General features: G+C 49.9%; 11 protein-coding genes across 11 annotated transcripts; 3 read left to right on the top strand and 8 right to left on the bottom strand.

The window, feature by feature from the left end:
- Positions 1–1,873: 1,873 nt before the first annotated feature.
- Positions 1,874–2,845, top strand: N7510_002723 (uncharacterized protein; the record flags this gene model as incomplete). Its single annotated transcript, XM_056974650.1, has 1 exon — positions 1,874–2,845. One exon carries the CDS (start codon positions 1,874–1,876, stop codon positions 2,843–2,845), a length of 972 nt encoding a protein of 323 aa, XP_056839767.1.
- Positions 2,846–2,956: 111 nt separating this feature from the next.
- Positions 2,957–3,673, bottom strand: N7510_002722 (uncharacterized protein; the record flags this gene model as incomplete). Its single annotated transcript, XM_056974649.1, has 1 exon — positions 2,957–3,673. One exon carries the CDS (start codon positions 3,671–3,673, stop codon positions 2,957–2,959), a length of 717 nt encoding a protein of 238 aa, XP_056839766.1.
- Positions 3,674–3,806: 133 nt separating this feature from the next.
- N7510_002721 (uncharacterized protein) lies at positions 3,807–5,889 on the bottom strand (the record flags this gene model as incomplete). The annotated part of the gene is made up of 2 exons (XM_056974648.1): positions 3,807–4,704; positions 4,778–5,889. The coding sequence occupies 2 exons, from the start codon at positions 5,887–5,889 to the stop codon at positions 3,807–3,809; spliced, it is 2,010 nt and encodes a 669-aa protein (XP_056839765.1).
- A 64-nt stretch (positions 5,890–5,953) lies between these two features.
- On the bottom strand, positions 5,954–7,512 carry N7510_002720 (uncharacterized protein; the record flags this gene model as incomplete). The annotated part of the gene is made up of 2 exons (XM_056974647.1): positions 5,954–6,672; positions 6,840–7,512. The coding sequence occupies 2 exons, from the start codon at positions 7,510–7,512 to the stop codon at positions 5,954–5,956; spliced, it is 1,392 nt and encodes a 463-aa protein (XP_056839764.1).
- An 827-nt stretch (positions 7,513–8,339) lies between these two features.
- N7510_002719 (uncharacterized protein) lies at positions 8,340–9,182 on the bottom strand (the record flags this gene model as incomplete). The annotated part of the gene is made up of 1 exon (XM_056974646.1): positions 8,340–9,182. One exon carries the CDS (start codon positions 9,180–9,182, stop codon positions 8,340–8,342), a length of 843 nt encoding a protein of 280 aa, XP_056839763.1.
- A 1,077-nt stretch (positions 9,183–10,259) lies between these two features.
- On the bottom strand, positions 10,260–11,669 carry N7510_002718 (uncharacterized protein; the record flags this gene model as incomplete). Its single annotated transcript, XM_056974645.1, has 5 exons — positions 10,260–10,593; positions 10,676–10,800; positions 10,861–11,148; positions 11,208–11,278; positions 11,501–11,669. The coding sequence occupies 5 exons, from the start codon at positions 11,667–11,669 to the stop codon at positions 10,260–10,262; spliced, it is 987 nt and encodes a 328-aa protein (XP_056839762.1).
- Positions 11,670–12,595: 926 nt separating this feature from the next.
- N7510_002717 (3-hydroxyanthranilate 3,4-dioxygenase) lies at positions 12,596–13,057 on the top strand (the record flags this gene model as incomplete). Its single annotated transcript, XM_056974644.1, has 1 exon — positions 12,596–13,057. One exon carries the CDS (start codon positions 12,596–12,598, stop codon positions 13,055–13,057), a length of 462 nt encoding a protein of 153 aa, XP_056839761.1.
- Positions 13,058–13,887: 830 nt separating this feature from the next.
- Positions 13,888–15,435, bottom strand: N7510_002716 (uncharacterized protein; the record flags this gene model as incomplete). The annotated part of the gene is made up of 5 exons (XM_056974643.1): positions 13,888–13,926; positions 13,982–14,766; positions 14,831–15,116; positions 15,175–15,252; positions 15,319–15,435. The coding sequence occupies 5 exons, from the start codon at positions 15,433–15,435 to the stop codon at positions 13,888–13,890; spliced, it is 1,305 nt and encodes a 434-aa protein (XP_056839760.1).
- Positions 15,436–16,473: 1,038 nt separating this feature from the next.
- Positions 16,474–18,232, bottom strand: N7510_002715 (cytochrome P450; the record flags this gene model as incomplete). Its single annotated transcript, XM_056974642.1, has 6 exons — positions 16,474–16,893; positions 16,955–17,287; positions 17,342–17,434; positions 17,487–17,834; positions 17,887–17,981; positions 18,031–18,232. 6 exons carry the CDS (start codon positions 18,230–18,232, stop codon positions 16,474–16,476), a joined length of 1,491 nt encoding a protein of 496 aa, XP_056839759.1.
- Positions 18,233–18,690: 458 nt separating this feature from the next.
- On the bottom strand, positions 18,691–19,947 carry N7510_002714 (N-acyl homoserine lactonase family protein; the record flags this gene model as incomplete). Its single annotated transcript, XM_056974641.1, has 8 exons — positions 18,691–18,851; positions 18,898–19,010; positions 19,071–19,183; positions 19,248–19,351; positions 19,417–19,531; positions 19,591–19,730; positions 19,783–19,846; positions 19,900–19,947. The coding sequence occupies 8 exons, from the start codon at positions 19,945–19,947 to the stop codon at positions 18,691–18,693; spliced, it is 858 nt and encodes a 285-aa protein (XP_056839758.1).
- Positions 19,948–20,324: 377 nt separating this feature from the next.
- On the top strand, positions 20,325–21,390 carry N7510_002713 (fumarylacetoacetate hydrolase family protein; the record flags this gene model as incomplete). Its single annotated transcript, XM_056974640.1, has 4 exons — positions 20,325–20,580; positions 20,640–20,776; positions 20,839–21,039; positions 21,115–21,390. 4 exons carry the CDS (start codon positions 20,325–20,327, stop codon positions 21,388–21,390), a joined length of 870 nt encoding a protein of 289 aa, XP_056839757.1.
- Between the last annotated feature and the right edge of the window lie 478 nt (positions 21,391–21,868).

Raw genomic sequence — 21,868 nt, 5'->3', positions numbered from 1 at the left:
CTTACTCCTACTCCCCCATCATTTCAAACCCTAACCACCTTGAATCTCTCTCTTTCCGATCACCCTAACCACAATCAATCTCTGACTTTCGCCCTTACCTTCTTCGACTTAATATCTAAATAAATGAAACCCCTCCTAAAACATTCTATACAAATCCCTATCATTAATAACACTAATACTAAGTCGCTTTCGAAATAACGAATACCATTAATAATAAAATTCATCTCCCCTCTCTCCTCCATAAATCCAAATAAAAATCTTAATCTATGAATACCATCATGAATCTTCCTATCAGATTATTAAATCGAACTCATCATCTAATCAATAACATCAAATTTTCAGATACTAACTCCCTATCGAACCAAAATCCTTCTACTCTCCCCCTTCTACTCTCCCCCTTCTACTCTCCCCCTTCTACTCTCCCTATATATCAAATTCTTATCCCTAGTCATCTATGACCCTAACCATTATATTCCCTATAATTCCCCCTTCAAACAAAATCATTATACTCTCTATAAACCTCCTCCTCAATCATAAAACACTAATCCAATTATATCCTTAATAAATCCCCTTCAAAATCATCCATCACCCTAACCATCATATTTCTACTAAATCTAACTTACGATCTAAATAATGATATCCATGAATTCCCTTCGAAATCATCTATCTCCCTAACTATTACATTTCTACTGAATCTTCCTATCAATCTAAATAGTTATACTCTATATAATCCTCTCCCTATCATCTATCTCCCTAACCATTATATTTGTACTGAATCTTACTGACTATCTAAACTATAATACTCTCTATAATCCCCTCTATTATCTATCTCCCTTATATGATATTTCTACTGAATCTTACATACTATGTGAACTATAATACTCTCTATAATCCCTATCATCTATCTCCCTAACCATTCTATTTTGAATTAATCTTTCTATCTATCTCAACTATGATACTCTCTATAATCCCCTCCTGATCATCTATCTCCCTAACTATTATATTGCTGCTTAATCTTACTTACTATTAAGATGATGATACTCTCTATAATCCCTTTCCTATTATCTATCTCCCTAACCATTGTATTTCTACTTGATCTTCCTATCTATTGAAATGTTATACTCTATATAATCCTCCCCTATCATCTATCTCCCTAACCATTCTATCTCTGCTTGATCTTCCTATCTATCGAAATGTTATATTCTATATAATCCTCTCCCATCATCTATCTCCCTAACCATTGTATCTCTGCTTGATCTTCCTATCTATCGAAATGTTATACTCTATATAATCCTCTCCCCATCATCTATCTCCCTAACCATTGTATTTCTACTTGATCTTCCTATCTATCGAAATGTCTAACTCTATATAATCCCCTCTATCATCTATCACCCTAACCATTCTATTTCTGATTAATCTTGCTTTCAATCTAAATGATGATACTCCATATAATCCCCTCTCTATCATCTATCTCCCTAACCATTATGATCCCTATCAATCACTGAGTAATCAAAATGGGAATATGGATCTATATATTTGGATTCATAATGATATATCTTACTCTCGACTTATGAATTATGGCTCTAATAATTATGATACTGACTCCTACTATGGCATACTACTAAACAATTGCCTAACCCTGAATGGAATTGATACAACTATAACACCCGAATCTGGTTGTCTTACTTGGTGTCCAACCGGGTGTGTAATATGGCCTGGTATTTAAACTGGCCTGCTGGACCTCCAAAATAAAAATCGGCTACCGAATCTGCCTCCAAACTGGCTTGGAAATTCGGATCGTGGATATATATCTCTCGACTAAACCCTCCCTCCTACATCCCAACCTCATGATATATCCGCCGCAACCATATGAATGCACGAACTAACTCCGTATGCTTCTCCCACCCCTGGGTACTGCGTTGCCCTAAAAACGCTGTCACCTGCGGCTCATCCTGTGCACTCACCCCCTGCTCAGCTAATCGCTGCTCCCATAATCGCTGGACCTGCTCCTGCTTGGGGCCTCCAAACAACATCATCCCAACCATCGCGTATAATAATCCGCGGTGCGCGCATTCCCCACTGGACCACCCGGAGCATAATGTCTGTGGCATCCCACATTGGAAACAACTGGTATATCGCGCGTACTGGACCCGCCGCCGGACTCGAATCATCCAATCCCGCGCCTGCTGGCTACTGGGCTGGGCACAATGGTATAATTCGTGCTCAGCATTCCGGCCTTCCTGCGCACAAATCCAACAACGATCCTGCCATTCCCGCGCCTGCTGCATTAAAAACTCTTCGTCTGTCAGTTCCTGCTGCCGCGCCTGCTGATGCTGCTCGGACATGCGTGCGCGATCAATTTCCTGCTGCTGGAACTGTTGCCGGACCCCAAATGGAATACCTCTGTGGTCATTGGATTCTGCGCTGGCTGCCATGGTCTGCCTGTGATGACTGGATCCTGTGCCGGCCGCCATGGTCTGTATGTGATGACTGGATCCTGTGCCGGCCGCCATGGTCTGTATGTGATGACTGGATCCTGTGCCGGCCGCCATGGTCTGTATGTGATCATGAATGGGGCTCTCCCATGGTGCCTGTGACTGTAAGCTCTCGGAATCAATACTGCTGGCCGTCTCGCTGGCTTCTGGGCTGGCTTCTGGGCTGGCTTCTGGGCTGGCTTCTGGGCTGGCTTCTGGGCTGGCTTCTGGGCTGGCTTCTGGGCTGGCTTCTGGGCTGGCTTCTGGGCTGGCTTCTGGGCTGGTTCTCGGACTGGCAGCTTCGCTGGATTCCTACTCTTCTATCACCTGCCAATCGGGGTCGCACCCATCACATCGTGCCTCACTGGTGACCGAACCATAATCGTGATCCCCACAATGGGATCGCTGGTATCCATCTACCACGCCATCCAAATACCCGTCCAAAACGACCCGCCGGCATGGACTGGCTGACATATATGCATCTACCCGCTGCTGCTCCGCGGACGGCGTGTCCTGCATCCACGGCGGGGGGTATCAACCCCGTCGGGCTGGATGATGATCGCCTCGCTCGCCTGACCGTCCCGACCTGCGCGCCCGCTCTCCTGCGCGTAATCCAGCAACGTTCGTGGTCGCCCCAAATGGATGATGCTGCGGATGTCGGGGATGTCGACTCCCATCCCTAATGTACTCGTCGCCACGACCACCCCGTGGGGCTGGCTGCGAAACCGCTCTAAGACGCCGGCCTTATCAAGCTGGTCATGGTAATACGCCTCGCACCCAAGTATCTCCGCCATCGTCGTGACATGTTCGACGATATGCGCGTACACAATGGTGCGCCCGCCCCGCGATCGTCGGATGCGGTCCCGGATGAATGCTGCGATATGATCCATCTGGATCCAACGATGGGGCCCATTGTACTCCCGCTCAATGATCGGACGCCACAAACGATATGCCACGTTGGTCCGGCTGGTTCGACCACGGAACAAGCTGACCTGCTCCCGGGACCATCGCATGCGCTGCCATAATCGGTCCTCTAAGCTGGGCGGCAATGTCGCCGTCAACAAAACCACCTGCGTCCGTGCGATCATCAATCGTCCAAGCTGCTGCATCATGGGCCGGAAATCACGCTGCTGATTCAATACGATGTGGCATTCATCAATCACAATGCGGTCCAACCGTTTCATGACCTGGGCGAACATTAGTATGGATCTTATGCTCCGTCGATGCTAACCTCAAGCCCGATGCGCGGGCCTACCTTATAACCTGGGTTTTAAGCGGACCTCTGCTGACCTCTTAAAACCCAGCTTATAAGCTGCGGGCGCGGGGGGCATCTCAGTTGGTGACGGTGGGACATGGGGACATCAACCCTAATCCCTGGGCCCCCGTTTTAAAACCGGGGTTCGAACGCATCCTTACAACCCCGGTTCTAAACTGGGGGCGCCGGCTGGGGTCTCGGATCGCGGGGGGACATACCTGCTGTCGGTTCAAAAACGTGATGAAATCCTCACTCAACGCGGATTCGGGCGTGACGAGTACAATGGCCGCCTCGTCGGGCGGCCGCCGGCTCTCCCATTCCACGCACGAGATGCCGGCCACCGCGCATCGCTGCTGCAAGTCCTGGCGTAAAGCAATCAATGGGACGACGACCACCGTCAGCCCGCCGCTGACCCATGCCGGTAACATGAACAACATGCTCTTGCCCCCGCCCGTCGGCATCACCACGACCACGGGGCTCACCCCATGCTGGATCGCCTGCATCGCGGGCCCCTGGACGCCGCGGAACTGGCTCTGGTCGTCGTTGGTCATCCGCTGCAATGCCTCCGTCATATTGGCCTCGTGGAGCTGCCATCGGCGCTGACGTCGATGGTCGTCCGCCTCGGCCTCCCATGGGCCCTGCTTGCGCTTGCCAAGCACCCTGGCCAAGCCGTCCTCGGCGCTCTCGAACCCTAAAAACCGATGCCAATCCGTGCTGGATAATCGGAACATCTCCCGTCGGTGCGCCGTCGTCCCAGCCTGCTCGGTGATCTCGCGGCCATAAATCATGCCCGCCACATGGGATGAATGCGCGGCTTGTAAATCCGCGATGTGATCCTCGGGTTCATCGTCGTCATGCGCTGGCACCTTGGTCCCGTCGTCCTGGACATTCTGGGGGAAAACGCTGGATACCCGTAAATACCGCCGGCTGATCCCAATGGCGATATTCCGGTACGCGGGCAAAGTCAATGCGTACCTATTCAGTAGTTAGCCATCAAGCTGGGCCATCAAGCTGGGCCGTCAAGCCATCAACAACTCATATAGCTTACCCATTCAGCCCAATCGTCGTCTCGCGCTTCAACGCCTCCCGTAATCGCTCCGACGTCCACTCACGCCCACTCGTTGGGTCGGGCGCCCAGATGTATGCGGCACGGGACTGCAGACCCTGAATCGTCTCGCGAGCCGTACCACGAGCCTCGTGCTGGTACGCCTGTAATCGTTCCACAAATGGTAACACTAACCATAAATACCATACCACCAGCTCCCCGACCGCGCGCGGCAAGTACCGATGGATGATCTTCGCGTCGTTGCTCGCATAAAACCCCTTGTGGTACTTCGTCGCGAATACGACCAGTCCATCCTCGATGAATACGTTGCGATGGGCCCCTTCCGTGTTGCGATGGCGGACACTCAATAGCTCGGGTGCACGGCCGGGCTGGCCCGCGGTGATGTGACAAACGATGGCGAGCTTCTCACGGAACTGGACCACGCTCTGCATGTACTGTTCGATGGCACGCATCCGGAATCGACGCTCGGGCCCGTCGACAAATCGCTGTTGTAATCGGGGCTCGCGCTGGATCCGGCGGGCGAGCCATTGGGCCCCGTCGATGGGCCACGGGGTGCGACTGTCGTTTAAAAAGCACCACCCAGGCTTGGCCTGCGTGGGGTCGTCCATGAGCTGCGCCCATGGGATGGCGGGTGCGCTCGCGGCGTCGCCAATCAATAGCTCGTGGTGTAGTAGCTGGCGTACGGAGCCGACCAACCCGTGAGTAAACCCCCGGAAATCACCCATGGTGAAGTGGATTTCCTTGTATAGCAACTCGTCCTGGCCGGACCAGCTCACGTGGCCGGTGGCCGTACTGCTATAATGGATGCGTAAGCCGTACGTGCGCAAATCGAGCATCCACTGCATCGGACTATGCGTCCCGCGCACCATGAATGTGTCCGTCAACAATCGCAACCACTCGCGAAACGGACGCGGTTTCCGTCGCTGCTGCTGACTGAATTGCATGGGCTCGGGCTGGCGATGTGTGGGTTCGAACGCGGGGCTGCTCGATGGTTCTCGTGGGCTCCGATCGCTGTCATACCCTTCGTCGTGCTGGCCGGAATATATATATTCGGGATCGTCCATCGGGCTTTCGATCGACCACGTACCTAACATCGGTCAATCAATCAAGCATCGAGCCATCGAGCCAACCTATGCACGAAGTCATCCATCGCGATTCTTACTTACCTACTTCATGACGGTCACGCATGTATTGTAAAATCTGCTTGGCATTCGGATCCAAACGCAACGCCTTGTGTAATACCATGAATCGACTGATCTTGATTGTTTTGGACAAAATTGGGGGATAACTGTCCGCGTCGCGCCATCGATCACGGCCCTGGCCAAGCACGGCTAATGCGCATATCAAGGCACATTCGTACTCTTCCGCGCTAGCCCGCTGGTTCAATAGTTCAATGCAAAAGTCCATACATGCGGTCTGGATCGGAGTCATCTGGTATGGATCGTCGCCACCGTCTCCCTGGCTCTGGGTCTGGCTCGGATGGTCGAATGGGTCGGGGCTCCCACGCGTGTCCTGCGCATGCCGCCATAATGCCTGCCATGCCCGTCGCTGGCGGGGGGTGAATCGGTACGGCGGGCTCGGCCAATCGTGCTCAACCTGGGTGCGAGCGAAAAACATCAAGATCTGCTGCCACGGCTCGACATGCCGCTGGATCTGCTCCTCATCCATATATGCCTGTAATGGTTCGTGCGGGCTCTGGTCTTTCTCCGTACGAGCAGCCTCGACACGAATCAGATGGCCCGTCTGCTTGGTGATGCGCTGGCTGATCCGCGCGACCCCGTCTATGGCGTCCCAGATGGCCCGCATCGCCCCTTCTGGGCCCTGGGCGTCCTCTGGGGGGGTCTTGATGGACTGTAGTATATCGCGGGGGGGGATGCCTACGAGCCGTTAGTTAGTCAAATTGGGGATTAATCGATCGACTATCAAAGCTGGGGCGTGGGCCCCATCTTAGAACCCAGGTTTTAAGCTCATTCCTTAAAACCCCAGTTCTAAGATGGTCTCTCTCTCCACTAGCCTACCCAACGACGCACGAATCAATACACACCTTGTAAATACACGGCCCACTGCGTCCGTCGGAGCCACGGGTTCGCCTCATCGAGCGGGCCGGCCTGGATCGTACGGTCGTCCGGGGCCTGCGAGTCAACGTACGTCTGTTCGAGCTGCTGGATGAGTTCATTGACCACATTAGCCTGGGGTGGCGGGCGTGCGGGTTCATAGTTGGGTCCGGGTTGTCGGACGTGAATGTAATGCGATCCAAGCCTCCGGTAAAAAACCCGCTGGCACACGACGCGTCGCATCGCCTGATCCCGGGCGTCTTGGCCAGCTGGGACTTCAGATGGCCGGGGCTTCCGACTATGGTCATATGGCGAAAACCCATGCTGGGTCCGCCAGTGCTTCCGGATGCTCTCCATTGTACGGCAAACGTACCCGCAAAACGTACATAAGATCCCATCATTGTAGATAGTCAGCCCGGGAATTAGCTTCCCAACGGACTGTGGTAAGTTGGTGGGTTCATCGCGGACGTTGGGCCATGTATTCACGATCTGTGTAAGTACCTCTTCTGCGACGCTGTGGGGGATAACATGCGCGCCCTTGGGCTTCGTTAAATGGCGAATAATCTCTCTGGGTCTAACGGCGTACTCGCATCGCCGGCAAATGGCGACTCCAAGCTCGTTGTTGGGCTGGAAAAACGTGTTGGCATTGATGGACTCTGCCATGGTATGTTGGATGCGAGATGCGTATATATATCTCAAGTGTGTGTGATGGACGTATATCTTCTAGTGGATGCTATCAATGACGGGTGTTGAATTCAAATCGGATAGCGCTTAAAATCAGCTGGGATATATGGGAGACCCCCTGAATGCGACCCCTGAATTTTCAGCTCAAACTCTGGACTGGGATGTTGGGGATCGCTGGTTGGTGGTTGACCTCTCATGGTCGATGAAGCGTTCTGCTAACCGCCGGTCGCCCCCCATCAAAATATTTACCTGATTTCGAATCCCTGCAACCACCCTTTCATGGGGCGATTGGGGCCTGAAATTTGGGAATAAAATGTGGGAACCAATGAACTCAAACATCACCAATTGTGAGCGTTGGGCGCCGACAAAAGCTCTACTGGGACGTTGATTTAATGTCTACTGGGGCGTTGGTCGGCCGTCCCATAGTTAAGGAAACCCTAAGCTTACGTAATCCTACTGGACCCATAAACGTCCCAGTAACCCCCCGTTGGCTAGGCTTGATGGGTAGTCTGCTGGCCCTGCTAAGAGAGATCCCTAAGCTCGGCAGTCATTAGAGGATCGTCCTAGATTCGATGCTCCTAGATCTGACAGAGGAGCGTTAGATGTTCCTTCCGGAATCGGATACCTATCAGTCGCTGGCGCTGGGAAACATCCATCCGGAAGGCCCGGAAAATAAAGGCGAGGAACCGCTTCTAGTACCGGCGGTAGTCCTGATGGCTTCGTTCCCGGGCATGGAAGCGGAAGGGGCGATTGTAGCACGGGGCAGGCTTCGTGGTCATAAGCCAGCAGAGGATGGATCGACTCGTCTAACGGGCTGTCTCTTTATACCGATCTAGCACATAGTCCATCGCAAACATCAGCTGGTGGAGACGCCCCTCATCGGGGGCGGGGCTGACAACCCGGCCCTCTCCATCCTGTAGGGCAAGGAGCAGGTCTATAGAACCCGCAGATGAGTACGGGAGCTCCGCTAGACTCCGTAGGAGATCCCGCCGTACGCCCTCGTAAACTTGAGGCCAGCGGGTCCGCTCCATCCACGGCCTGGTTGCCTCCACAGTCTGCGGGCCGGTCGTGGTAAAATCGGTGGTAGCCTCCTCGGCCTGGCGCCGTGCCCGCTCCCGCTGGTGGACTGATGCGAGATGGGCATTTGTAGCGGGGTCCTCAGCCATAGGGCGAATGGCCTGTCCCTGGTGGACCACGGTCCAATACTGTCGGGACGAGCTCGGGGACCAAGTCTGCAGGTAGACATCGTTGTATAGGTCATTCGCCCGACGGTGGGAGGCGCGCTGCTGCTGGAGATGCTCCTGGGATAGGTGGCGGCCGAGAAGGTCGCGGCTGACGGTGCGGTAGGCGCACTGACGGCATGCATACCCCGTGTATAGCCGTAAACGAGCATCGGCCGGAGAGCCGTCGGGACGAGGGGCAGCATGGGAAGGTTCCTGGAAACGGATATGGTGGCGTCGTAAGGCGACAGTGAGGCCCTTCCGGAGAGGCAATGGCACGCGATGCTTGCTATGCAGATGCTGGGTGACCTGCGAACCCCGCGGACAGAGTGCGGATTGGCACCGTTGGCAGAGGATGAGGTTCTCAGACTGCTCCCAGACGAGGCCACACGCAGTGAACACTTCGTCGATCGACTTTGGATCCGCCATCGCTAGCGGGTTGGACAACGGGCTCGAGCAATCCACCTACATGGTGCCTAGGCTAGGGACAATAATGGTCCACTACGGTAGAGAGGAAGGCATAGTAGACGGTTCTCCTTTGGAAAGTCGTCCAGTCGAGGCAAATAGGGGAAGATAGACGCGAGGGAAGGATCGAACGACTAGTAGGGTACGCGACGCGCATAGGGAGAGTGGGTCTTCTTGCGGGGTGGACCAATTAGGTGAGCGAAAAGATGGAATCTAATGGATTCCGCGACGCGCATAACGGGGGCCAGGCGGAATCCAATGGATTCCGCGACACCCCTTACCACGTAGGGCTTGCAAAGCCCGGCCATTCCTTCCGGTGACCTTTGAGGTGGGTGTGAAGATGGGTGGGTGCCACAGCACGCCCGCAGGGCTTGCAAATCAGCACCTTATATTCTGGAAGGTAACAAAATCGCTCCATCCCTACTCCTATTATTGATCAGATGAGGCTTCAGGACGGAGAAGAATGATCGCTTTAGTAGACAGGCGGTCGACTAGCTGTCTAGTTGGCATGGGATAGAGTCTATAATAGAGAAGTGATGTAAGTGATAGAAAAGAAAAGGCGTCCTTACGATTTTGGTTATTTCAAATCCATATGGTGCATTTATTGGATGATCAATAATAAGAACGAACGCGTCGCGTCACGGCTCCGTCTAAGAGGCATACAGGTGGGGCGCGGAGGGATCTAGGACCAATGGGTGCATAGAGAAGTCCGGACCCTGGGCACGGTCCTTTGAGGCATTATGGATCAGACCCTGGAGTCTAGGGAAATTAGGGTCGAAAATTAGGTAATAAAATGTGGGCATCAATAAACTAAAATCTCCCTGAATTCGAGCGTTATACAAAAACAAAAAGCCTAATAGGACGTTGTTTTGAAGTCTACTAGGGCGTTAGACTGCCGTCCCATAGTTAATGTAAAATCAGTTATTGGGGCTAAATTGGTCTATGATGCGTTTAAATCTGTCCCACGCAACTATCCGTTGGCCCGGCATCCTGATGACTACTCAGTTGATACTTCGTCCCAGCCTCCATAGTAGTCTTGTCTCACTCTGCTGCCTGTGGGAAGATCTGTTCTTGGCTCAAAGATTTTCCGTTGGTCCTGGGGAGGGGATATTGGTAATTCGGATACAGAAGTGCTGCTTGTCTAGTGCGTGAAACCGGGTGGAGGAGATACAAGTTCTGATCGTACGGCGAAGGATGGTGGTCGCCGCTACTACTGTTTGCTGATAGACCTAGCAGTCGGGGGAAATACTTTCGAACAAATGGTCTCATGGCTGGCAAGCAGGCTCCGGTTATTCCCAGGTCAAGTTCAATAAGGCACCAGAGTAAAGCCTCGACGGAGGTCCCTGATTTTGTCAGCGCCATTTCAGAATACGAACTATTGGTGCCGTACAGGTCAGGTCATCGTCCCTCAGAAATGTATATAGACTATAGAGGCGAATACAGCTGACAACACCGACGCTATATTAATCAGAACGGATGTAGACCACAGACTTTGCGCTGAACTCACAAGCATCCCATAGCTAGAATACAAAAAATAGCAATCTTCTGTCGGGACGGCATTTGTAACGGCCGTATCCATGGTCTAGAGCTGGTCAGAGAATGATACTAGCTCGGGCCTGATGACAAACATTGGAAGAAGGACCGTGGCAAAGTCCGTGACAATGCCTAGACCAGCGTTGACAAAGTAGAAGACAGGTCTATTTATGCACGTGCCGTAAAAGATGTGCACGTCCCAGGTTTTGTTAATGGGGTTACAGCTGAATATATTGGCCAGCACCCCCGCGATATTGTATCCCGCTGCAATGAAAATAAGTACCCAAACAGCAATGTGGAGATTGCTACTGGGGAAAATGCGTATGTAGAAAAGCAAAACAGACACCTTTAGAAACCCAGTTCCTGCATTGTAAAAGATCGCAGCGGAAAGGTTAAGCTAGGTTATTGTCAGGGGTTTTCTTCGAAAACACCAGTAGGATGATTATATCATCGTACCTGGAGAAGCTTTGGTGAGTAGTTGCTCATGAGGACATCCCACATGTGCCGCCCCATCCCCAGTTCAACCACTGTTCCATCAGAAAGTTCCTTAGAAGTAGTGCAGGTGCTTACTCTTTAGTGTGACCGCACTCAAAGCACTCGAGAAGATCTAGATCGGTCAGCCACGAATCCAAGAAGATGGGGAAGATTCATACAAATGCGGCAACCATGAAAACTGACATATTTATTAGCGTAAACATCCATATTGGGAAAGAAGTACTCACTATCATCCCGGCTCAAACGAAACTCACGCGTGACGAACGTGCGAGTCCACACGCGAATTGCTATGGAAAGAAAGGCAATTGGTAGGAAAATGCAATTCACGACAATAAACTTGGTACCGCAGCTAGTGGGGTTCACGAAGTTAGAGACCAATCCGTCTGGAGGAGGCCTCGCGGGAGTAAAATATGAGCTGGACATGATAGGGGTAGAGGACGGAGTTATCGATTTTGTTCGGACCAGCGGCGCGATGGCCAGCGCCCACGAGAGAAGCGCTTTTATGCCACCCCGCAAAGTCAACGACGTCGCTCTGAGAATAGTAGTGCAAAGAGACAGAGAGGCGGTGTTCCAGTGTCGGATCCATGTAAACCATGGTTATAGAAGAAATACCCTGAAACCGTGGAAAGCTGCCTGCTTTGCAATAAACTCTAGAGCTCCTCACTGAATCTACTAGATTTTCGGAAGCAGGAGCATCTATGGGAGACTTTTGCCTCACGGAGCGAAGCCCACTGTATATGGAGAAAGATTTTACACGCAGAGTATTAAGCGTTTTTGTACATAATCGGGTGAGATTGGATTACTGGCAGTCAAGTTTTGACGCGGCAGAAGATAGGGGATAGAAGCTGATCGAACGCAACTGTATGATCCGCGCGCCGGTCGTTAGCGACTGGTTGGGACAGTCCTTTCCATGTTGAATAAGTTTTCGAAAACCTCCAATGTTTCGCAGTCAAGAGAAACCGGTGCTGCCATAGACCCCGAACCCAGAAGGTCGATTTCATTGGAACCGGGGTAGCTGGGTGCGCACAGACTGCACCCGTGCTGGTCTTTTTCGGGGCAGGCCTCCGACGCCAGCATTTTTATTAAAGCGGGCCCCAGGCTTACAAAAGACGTTTGACCACGCTCTCGAACGGACTCACCGAGATTAATACAAGTAGCGACATTAAATATGGTTCCAACGGCTTTTAATATTCCCACGTGGTAAGATGAGCCATCTCTTATCTATTAAGCATGTAAATGTTATTAACCGTCATTTCAGGCTTGAAGATCACGCCCACCTCCTTCAGCCCCCAGTGAATAACTACTGTATCTACCATCCCTCGTCATCTGCAACTCAAGGATATACTGTCATGATCCTAGGCGGGCCCAATAACCGCACTGACTACCATGTCAACTCAACTCCGGAGTTCTTCTACCAATGTAAAGGCTCTATCATCTTGAAGACTGTTGATACGTCAACCACGCCTCCCACCTTCAACGATATTCCGATCCACGAGGGGTCACTGTTTCTTCTGCCTGCTAATACCCCACACTGTCCCGTGCGGTTTAGAAATACCATTGGAATCGTGATGGAGCAGCCACGGCTTCCTGGCGCTGAGGATGAAATGCGGTGGTATTGCCGAAATTGCAGCGCGTTGGTCTGGAGTAAGAGTTTTATTTGCACCGATCTGGGAACCCAGATAAAGGGAGTCATTGAGGCGTTTCAACAAGATGAGAAGAAAAGGGTTTGTGGAAGATGCGGTACGCGAGCGGAGATTACCTATGCTCCGGGAGAAGTCATGCAGCCACCGTGCTTACCACAGAAGTCCTAGAATATCCTGATCAAGAGCCCGTCGTTCCAGAATATGGATGCTTAAATCTTACTGAATGTGTGTAGACAGAGTTTGAAAAGTCTGACTGTATTTGACGATCCACTTTCACAACTATGCTCCAAATCTGTGACCAGCACTGAGAGTAGGCCTGAGTATGGCAGGTTCCCTGCCTTATGTCGATGGTTCCGAATCTTCTTTTGTTTTTTCTTTGGTTTTCCAATTAGGAACTCTCTTAGTCCGCAGAAGTCGAATTGAATACCTTTACTGTTTCCTCTCCTAATTCGGAACGGTCACAAATTGACCTTTTGTCTGTAGAGACTAACAGGTTTCATTCATACCACTCTATAACATGACGATATACCTTACTCTGTTTTCAATGCTCTATCTGTTTCAAATAATTAGAGGGGGGTAAATTGGCAGTGTCTTATATAGGGCGCTGGAGCACAAGATACATTTTCAACACTGTACTCTATTTAAAGGTAGAACAACTATTCGGAGTTTTAAGTTAAACAACTTTCAGCTTAGGATTATTGGCCTTTCTGACTATATGTTCAAACCTTTAATGGATGGTAACCTACATATGAACAGATTAAAAAGGAACTGGAAGAAGTCAAAGTCAGGCGGTTTTTCACAAAAGTTTAACGAGGAAACTATTGCGAGTAGGTTGCGGCCATATACAATAACGTTGTCGAAACGTTATATGTCATGAGATCAAGTTAAAAGATAACGGGCACTGCAATTTATGGATATACAGCTCACCAATACCATCTCCGCATACTGAGTTAGACACCGCAATTCATCTATGACAATCAAGACCACCGTCCACACCACTACATCGCGACAGAACAGTTTTCCAAGTACGAAATGGTCTGTCAACCAGATTTGATTAGCATCGACACGTGAACGACAGGAGGGTAGCCATACCTCAACACGTGCATCGTACCCGAACATCCAAGGCTGAAACTTTGGGTCACTCCATTTGTTAGGGTTTTCAGCAGTATCTGCGGCTTTAGACTGTTGCTCCGGCTGCTTCGGTGGTTCGCCCATCTTTTTGTCCCGCTCCTGCTGTGCAGGTCCGTCAGGAAGGTGCCACACACCACCATTATTTCGCGCACCATCCAAAATCAAGTAGCAACGATCAAGACGAATGTCCTGAAACTGCCTCATCATGTCTGGAATCTGTGCTTGCTCAAAAACACGGTCTAGGCATTCAGCCAATGTAACCGCGTCTTCCACTGCCATAGCTGCACCCTGAGCCATATATGGGACCATGGCGTGGCTAGAATCCCCAATCAGCACTACCTTCCCAGACTTTGACACCCAAGTCTCGAGCTTCTCAATCTCTGCATTCTGCCATTTCAGACACTGCGGGACAAGTGCGATGAGTTTGCAGATAACCGGATCCCACGTTTTGTACCTCTCGTTCATATCATCTAGGCTCGCTCGCTCGTTGGGTTTTCCCACAGGCACCGAACCGGGATGACACATGACGAAGTTGTACAAGGCTCCGTTGCGGATGGGGTACGCCATGATATGGCCCTCGGGTCCGATCCAGCAATTTGCGGCGGGACTTTCGATAAGCGCTTTAAGTTCTGGGTCATCCATCATGAGTTCTCCAGGAATTAAGGTTCTGTACGCGCAGTTCGGGTCAGGGATAATCTCCACGTCTCGATCCGTGATCACAGCCTTTCGGACCTGGGATTTGATTCCTAGCAACCGTTATTAGGCCTAATTCAATAAATCTAAGGAGATGCGAATGCGTGTATAGCGTACCGTCTGCGCCTATGAGCAAATCCGCTCTATACACAGTACCGTCGTTGAGGGTGACTGAAGGAGCAGCTTCATTTACCTCGGAGACGGAGGCATTGACTTTAACTTCGGTGCCTACCTCATAAGCGCGATCCAGGAGCACCTTGTGCAAGTCCCCTCGGTGAATTAGGAAGTAAGGGTAGCCGTATACTTCCTCCATCTGCGGATACAGCGGGGTCTTAGTGATGTTGGCTCCGTTTTGCCATCTTTTAAGTGTAATAGAGCGCGGCCAGGTAGCGAGTTTCGCTATCTGTGAAATGAAAGTTAGATACATCTTCGGGGTCTGATCAAAGGAGTGTTAGATTTACCGGCTCATAGACACCAAGTTGCTTGAGAAGTCGAACAGAGTTCGGTGGGACCTGAATACCGGCCCCAATATCAGACAGCTAACCAGAATTTCTCAGCTATTGGCCTTGAACAAGATATTCGCATAGGGGAATGAGTAGACCAACCCGCGGAGCAGCCTCAAGGACTGTCACTTGGTGTCCCTTTTCTCGAAGGGCAATAGCGGCCGCAAGACCGGCAATGCCCGCACCAACAATGACAATAGCAAGTTTCTTTCCAGCCATACTGATATGCTATTGCTAAATTTGGTGAGAATTATTTTTTGGGGCCATCGAGCGGTCGGTAAAGGGTATATAAAATCCCACCCCGGCCGATTTCTCACTCCGGCTCGATAGACCCGCCCGCTAATGTACCGCTCCATGCTGGCCCATAGCTTAGGATCACCTGGCTAGCCAGCTACTGCAATGGACGGAAGACCGAGGGCCTCAGTTCCAGTGCCATAGCGTAGATGATCTTTGGTATTGTGTGGGAAAGCGTTTCGGAGCGAGGGTCCGTTGACGAATTATCTGCCGGATCTTCTCACGGAGCGAGCTTCCGAGGAAGCATTGCTCGGTGAGCACTTTTGCCTCAATTCTGAAGTCAGTTGAAAGTGGATTTGTCAACTGAGGGGAAGTTTGGAAATCTCGGGGGGTCCGATGAGACGGGAGATCTCACCGTGTCGAAACAGAATCACTGGAAAGAGAATTGAGTCGATTGATTGACAAAATCGTCATGAGAGTAACCTTCTATATGCCGAGACGCTCACACAAGCGGCATACAAATATAACATGGGAAGCTGTTTGGGTGACAACTACGTCATAACAGACAGAAGATTCGCTAGCGAGTACACAACATGAGATGAGCTGGCGATTACACAACTCCAAAGGAACAGAAAGGAAATGGATTAAGAGAAGCCGAGGATGCAAACAGAACCGGCCGGAAAGGAGGATTCATTTAATCTCGTATTGTTTATTAAAAGATTTCCTAATGATCTTGGATGAACCTTTCGTTCCTCTAAGGGGTTCTTCCATTTTTATAAGGATTTGACATTGGTGATAGCTCGTAAAAACAACTCGCGTCGCATTAGAACCCTAGAAGGTCATAAAACAAGTCAAAAATGCTGAATATGAGAAAGGATGGAGGTCAAAGCATCTCATCGTGTATTCAATGGCCTGAAGCAAGCAATATAAATATCCACCTGTAGCTAATTGATACAATATCTTCCTATTTCCATTCTGGATAGCGCAAAAGGCAAGTCCACTCCATGTATGTGATGCTCATATTCACTCCTGGACGCTTTTCAACTTCATAGCTAGGGGCTCATCAAAAATAACCCCAAAAATCTCTCTGATCTTCAGTTCCTCAAAGTTCTTTTCCACCAGCTCAAACCGCCTCACAATCGCCGCAATAGTTATATAAATCTCAGCCATGGCAAGATTGATTCCGATGCACCCTCGTGAACCTTTCGAAAACGGAGCCCAGCAGTTATCTAACTGCTTGACGGCCTCTGGATCGTCTAGAAGCCATCGCTCCGGCTTGTACGTATACGGGTCGGGGAAAACCACCTGATTGTAGTTCATTAGATAGGGACTTGACGAAATGAAGGTGCCGGACGGGATTAAGTGTTTGCCGTAAGTAAGACCGGATTCGGGAGTTACGCGGGGGAGGCGGGACCTGACGGGAGTGCTGAAACGGAGGCCTTCCTGTAAATAATCAGGATATATTCTATGATCGCAGAAGTCTAAACTGGGGCTGATGGCGCACCTTGACACAAGCGGCGAGGTACGGTAGGGACTCGAGGTTGGATAGCTCTGCAGTGTCACTAAGATTTGGGATGGCTCTCTTCAGCTCCGCATGGAGACGGCCGTATACCATAGAATTGGAAAAAATCTCGTTGAGTGTCAGAGTGAGCGTTGTCGAGGTAGTGTCTGTCCCGGCAAAGATATCCGCTAGACCATCGGCGATCAGAAAGTCTTTGCTAAGGGGGTAATTCTGCGTAATGGAGGCGGCGTGTTCGGCTTGCAGGAGGGGCTGGAATCCCGTGTCGTGGTTAATCTTCCCCGTAGTATCATACCTTTCAAGTGCTTTTTGGACGCGCTATGGAAGAGTTATTAGCAAGATAGGAAGGGTGGCGGTGGATGTTAGACTCACCAGTCTCATGCGCGGGATAGCCTGAAACACCTTAAAAGGTAATATTGACAATAGAGCAATAGAGGGTTGACGAAGAGAAGGTATCATCATAAACTGAATAGCAATCAGCAAATTGTCTGTTACATCAGAGTAGGAGATCACATACTAAGAAATTGCTAACAGCAAAAGAATCGAACGCATCTAGGACATCGTCATGGAACCTAGGAGACAGAACTGCCTGCATAGACTCCCCGTAGGTGAAGTTTGTGATAAAGTCGAGTGAAAGACAGCGAGACATCTTTGAGAGGTCGAAGCAGTTGTTATCCTTGTCATGCTGGCACAACACGTCTGAGAGCATATCGACAGATTTCCAGATTTCTGGCTCGAACTGTAGAATACTTTTTCTGGAAAACGGCTTGCTAACCAAACGCCGTAAGGTGGAGTGTTCTTTGGGCTCTGAACTCTGGAAGATCCCTGATGGTCCAGTCTTAAATGGGTCGTAGAAGTAAGCGGCCTGTCTCCAATAGTTAGTGAATTTATGTGCACACAAGAGCATTGTATCATACCTTCATATACTTTGGAGCCTGGCAATAAAGGACGCGATTGTGAATCTCAATATCGTCAATGCTGACCTCGTTAGGGCCGATACGGACGATTGGGCCTTTATTGTTAGAATATGAGCGAAGTGTGATGTAAGGAGGCAAAATTACCGTGTCTCTTGTGCAACTTAGAAATCATCTGCGGTGAGTTTCCAGCCATATCCTGAAACCATAGCCAGATGCTTGAGATAGCAGCCAGACGCGGTCCCGGGACGTTGCGCAGTGGCGACAATAGCAATTGGTAGAAGACGGATATACAGCCTAGGCAAAATACCAATCCCGCTAGGGTGGAGAAATTATTCAGTAAGGTCATGGTTGATTGCTATGGAGGAGAAACCGGAACCTTCAGAGACTGCTACAGCGCAAGACATGACTTCTCGCTATTTATTAACTGACCCAAGAGCTATGGCTGTAACCAACCCCTCATCACATTACAGTGACTTTAAGTTTTTTTCGGAGGCGCTGTCCGCGACCGGGGAACCCACTCCGCTTCTCCAGGAAATGATGACTCCACAGACTGGGGCCCCGCTGTTCCAAGAAACACTAGTCCGAACTAGACGGTGCAGCTGCAGGCGTGCTTGGGGTGAATCATGGAAGGATATGATTCTTCGATAGCTTTTTTCTTATTCTCAGTCAGATGGAGTAAACATTGGTGCCGCTTGACGGCTACTGCTCAGTTACTGATCAGATGGATGTAATTTTTGAGAAGGTATGTATTTGACGCTATAGCATTTGCTAAGTAAGTATGCACGTCGCAGTAAATATACTAGTCTAATGGTAATACTCAGGAGCTTGCTTAAGCGACTTGAACACTTCGTAATCATGGCCGAAGACAATCTTAGCGCCCAGTACTACTTCCAATCTTTGGATGTACAGAGTTGACTGGAACCAAGCATTCCGGTCCCGTCCCAGAAGACCTTTCATGGAGTTAACTGTTAGCTGCGTGTATTGTAATTTAGTTGGAAAGTCATTACTAACCTTGAGGAATCATCTTAGTGTAGTTCTCCTTCACATGGAACTGGTCACCAGTAAAGAAAAAACACCCGTCATTCTCAAGGTCTACTTGTAGACAGCACAAGCCGGGCGTGTGGCTGTAGATATCATGTTAGCTGGAAACTGGTTGCCAGAGCGGTATAGAGTTTCTCTCTTACCCTGGACAATGATGCATCGTCAGTCCTGGAAATAGTTCGGTGACCGAGTCGTTGAATGTTTTCCAATTCAGGCGGTGGTCAAGGTATGAGGGCATGTATGGACCAGCATCAGCCTACATACATGGTTAGTCGGTTCGCCTGAGCAGAGGATGAACTTATAGTGGAGGTCAGTTGAACCTTGGTGAAAAGGCACCACAAGGCATTATTGAGCTCCAAGTCGTGCACATAGATAGGAACATCGGTGCCGAGGAAGTGCATCAAGCCACCAGAATGGTCGGCATCTGAGCTCGCCACACTGGTTAAGTAATCCTACTTCAAACGGAATTGACGGAAATAGGTTGCTTACGAAGATGACCAATGATAACAGCTCGAATATCCTTGATGGAATGACCGGTCATCGCGATCTGCTCATCCAACCGGTTTTTTGAGGCATATTGTTTGCGTGGAGAAACATCGTACATCTATTCCGAGACAGATCAGTTCCTATCCATCAAAGTTATCCATTAACAAGAGTCCTGACCGGCCCCCAGTGTTTCTCCATATCATCGTGACAGCCTGTCTCAAACAGAATCAGACCGGCCGTGGCATGCTCAATGAGGACACCATAGACGATCATTTCGATACGCTTGTGGGTTGGATTTGGATTGCTCGCCGAGCCAGCTGGATATACTAGTTAGAACCACTAGAGAATTTGAACTATGCTAAAACTCACCGTTCTCGTGGCCTCCCGCAAGCAGGAAGTTGGCGTCGATGTGCAATGTTCCCATATCAAGGAGCTATCAGGTCAGATAACCTCCATATTCGGCTGAAGTGGTGGGGAAAGTCCTACCCACATCTTTGTGCCCACTGGGCATGACGAGAAAATTGGTCGAGGCATGATGTTGGTGGGGATGTTGTTAAGTGTTTGATGTCCAGGTGTGGCGACAAGTGCGTTGAGGTATACTGCTAACGATGAAGAAAACCGAGCTGGGTAGCAAGATGAAGAATGCTGAGCACTATAATTTTCCAAGACCTAAGAGAGTCACCCCGCCGTAGCCATTAATACCGGGGCAACATTCCGAAGAGACCCTCAGTGGAGAATCTACAAGTCCGTCCGCACGGGCCGCCGGTCTAAACCATCCCGCCCAGAGCCGCAATTTCGGACCCTCCTACCGAAACCATACAGAAGATGAAGTATATGTTGAAAGAGATATAGCTTTGCTCTAAGCTCCTACACTGTAATTTCTTAGTATAATATCGAAATCAGCGCGCAAAATGACTTGGTCTATGTTGATCCGCTTTGCCGATGATGCGAACAAAGTTCGGTTTGGAGAGCCGCAAATCACTGAGGCTAAAGAGCTCTTTAACCTGCTAGCTGTGAGCGAACTCCATGCCACTGAATACGTCGGAGACAGTCCGTTTTCTCTGTCCCTAGGCACGCAAACTTTTCGTGTGAAGGAACTCCTTGGGGTTCTTGAGCCGCGTGACGTGCCTATCATCCGTTGCATTGGCCTCAACTACATGAAACACAGTAAGTGAAATTTTTACTCTACTACCAGTTAAGTGGTCTAACAATATTCTGGCGGAAAGTTAAGGAAGGTGGTCGTGCACCTCCTCCCTATCCGTCCGTATTCTTCAAACCGTCGACATCCATTGCAAGCTTCCAGGACGATATTCCTATCCCTAAAATTGCACAGGATGACCAGTTGGACTATGAAGGCGAACTGGTACTACATGTCTTCTACGTGTCCCTCCATTACAAGGACTTATATACTAACAACTCCACCAGTCAATCGTGATTGCCAAGACCGGTAAAGACATTCGAGAGCGGGACGCCCTGGATTATGTCGCTGGATATGTCTCATCAAATGACATCTCCGCCAGAAAATGGCAGCGTGATCCTGCTTTTGCTGGAGGCGTTCCACAGTGGTGTTTCAGCAAAGGCTTTGACAAGTTCGCGGCCCTGGGTCCAATGATTGTGTCGCCAAAGGTGAATTTCCGTTTTCATTGAAACCACTATCCTTACAGACAATTTAATCAATTGGTGACTAACTATCGAGGCTAGATTGTTGGAGCTGCCGACAATCTCCGACTCCAGACATTTGTCAATGGCGAGCAGCGGCAAGACTCCAACACCAGTGATCTCCTGTTCGGAGTACAGAGGATCATTAGCTTTATGAGCCAGGGAACCACCCTGGAAGCAGGCACCGTGATCATGACGGGGACTCCGGCCGGTGTAGCGATGGGCATGAAGGTCCCCAAGTATCTGAAGGACGGGGACGTGGTGGAGGTTGAGATTGAACACTTGGGACGGACTAGGAACATGATGAGTTTCAAGTGAGCTTTTTAGATGGTAATACTATAGTCGAGTACCATGATTGACATGAAAAAATCATCGTTATAAGGAGTCAATTATTGAAGCAGGGAATTCCGCTGTCAAAAGCGTTTACTGAATATTTTAAAGCGTAATGTATCCGGAACAACAAAGCAATTTTAGCTGCTTTGCTTCAGCTACTATAACTTTTGGGATCTAGGTTCGATTCCTGTCGGAGACATGGTCCGAATGGCTTTGATGATTGCGCTATATAAGTAGGCTCGTCGGCTTTGGATATTGTACGCAGGAGGATATTCAAATCTTCTCATAGACCATATCAGGCGCCAAAATGTCGACGAGTGTCCACCGCGGTTCTTGCCTGTGTAATGGTATTATATTTGAGATCAAAGGCGTGCCCCGCTCTGTCTTCGCCTGTTACTGCAAGGACTGCCAGAAGAACGCTGGAGGCCCGTACCAAATAGTAAGTTGAGCCTTATTTGGCCTG

This window comes from Penicillium lagena (genome assembly GCF_028827675.1).
Source record: "Penicillium lagena strain IBT 129212 chromosome Unknown utg000001l_segment0_segment0, whole genome shotgun sequence".
NCBI classification, from domain to species: Eukaryota; Fungi; Ascomycota; class Eurotiomycetes; order Eurotiales; family Aspergillaceae; genus Penicillium; species Penicillium lagena.
Note: the sequence above shows the minus strand (reverse complement) of the source record. Positions and strands in the feature narration are given on the sequence as shown.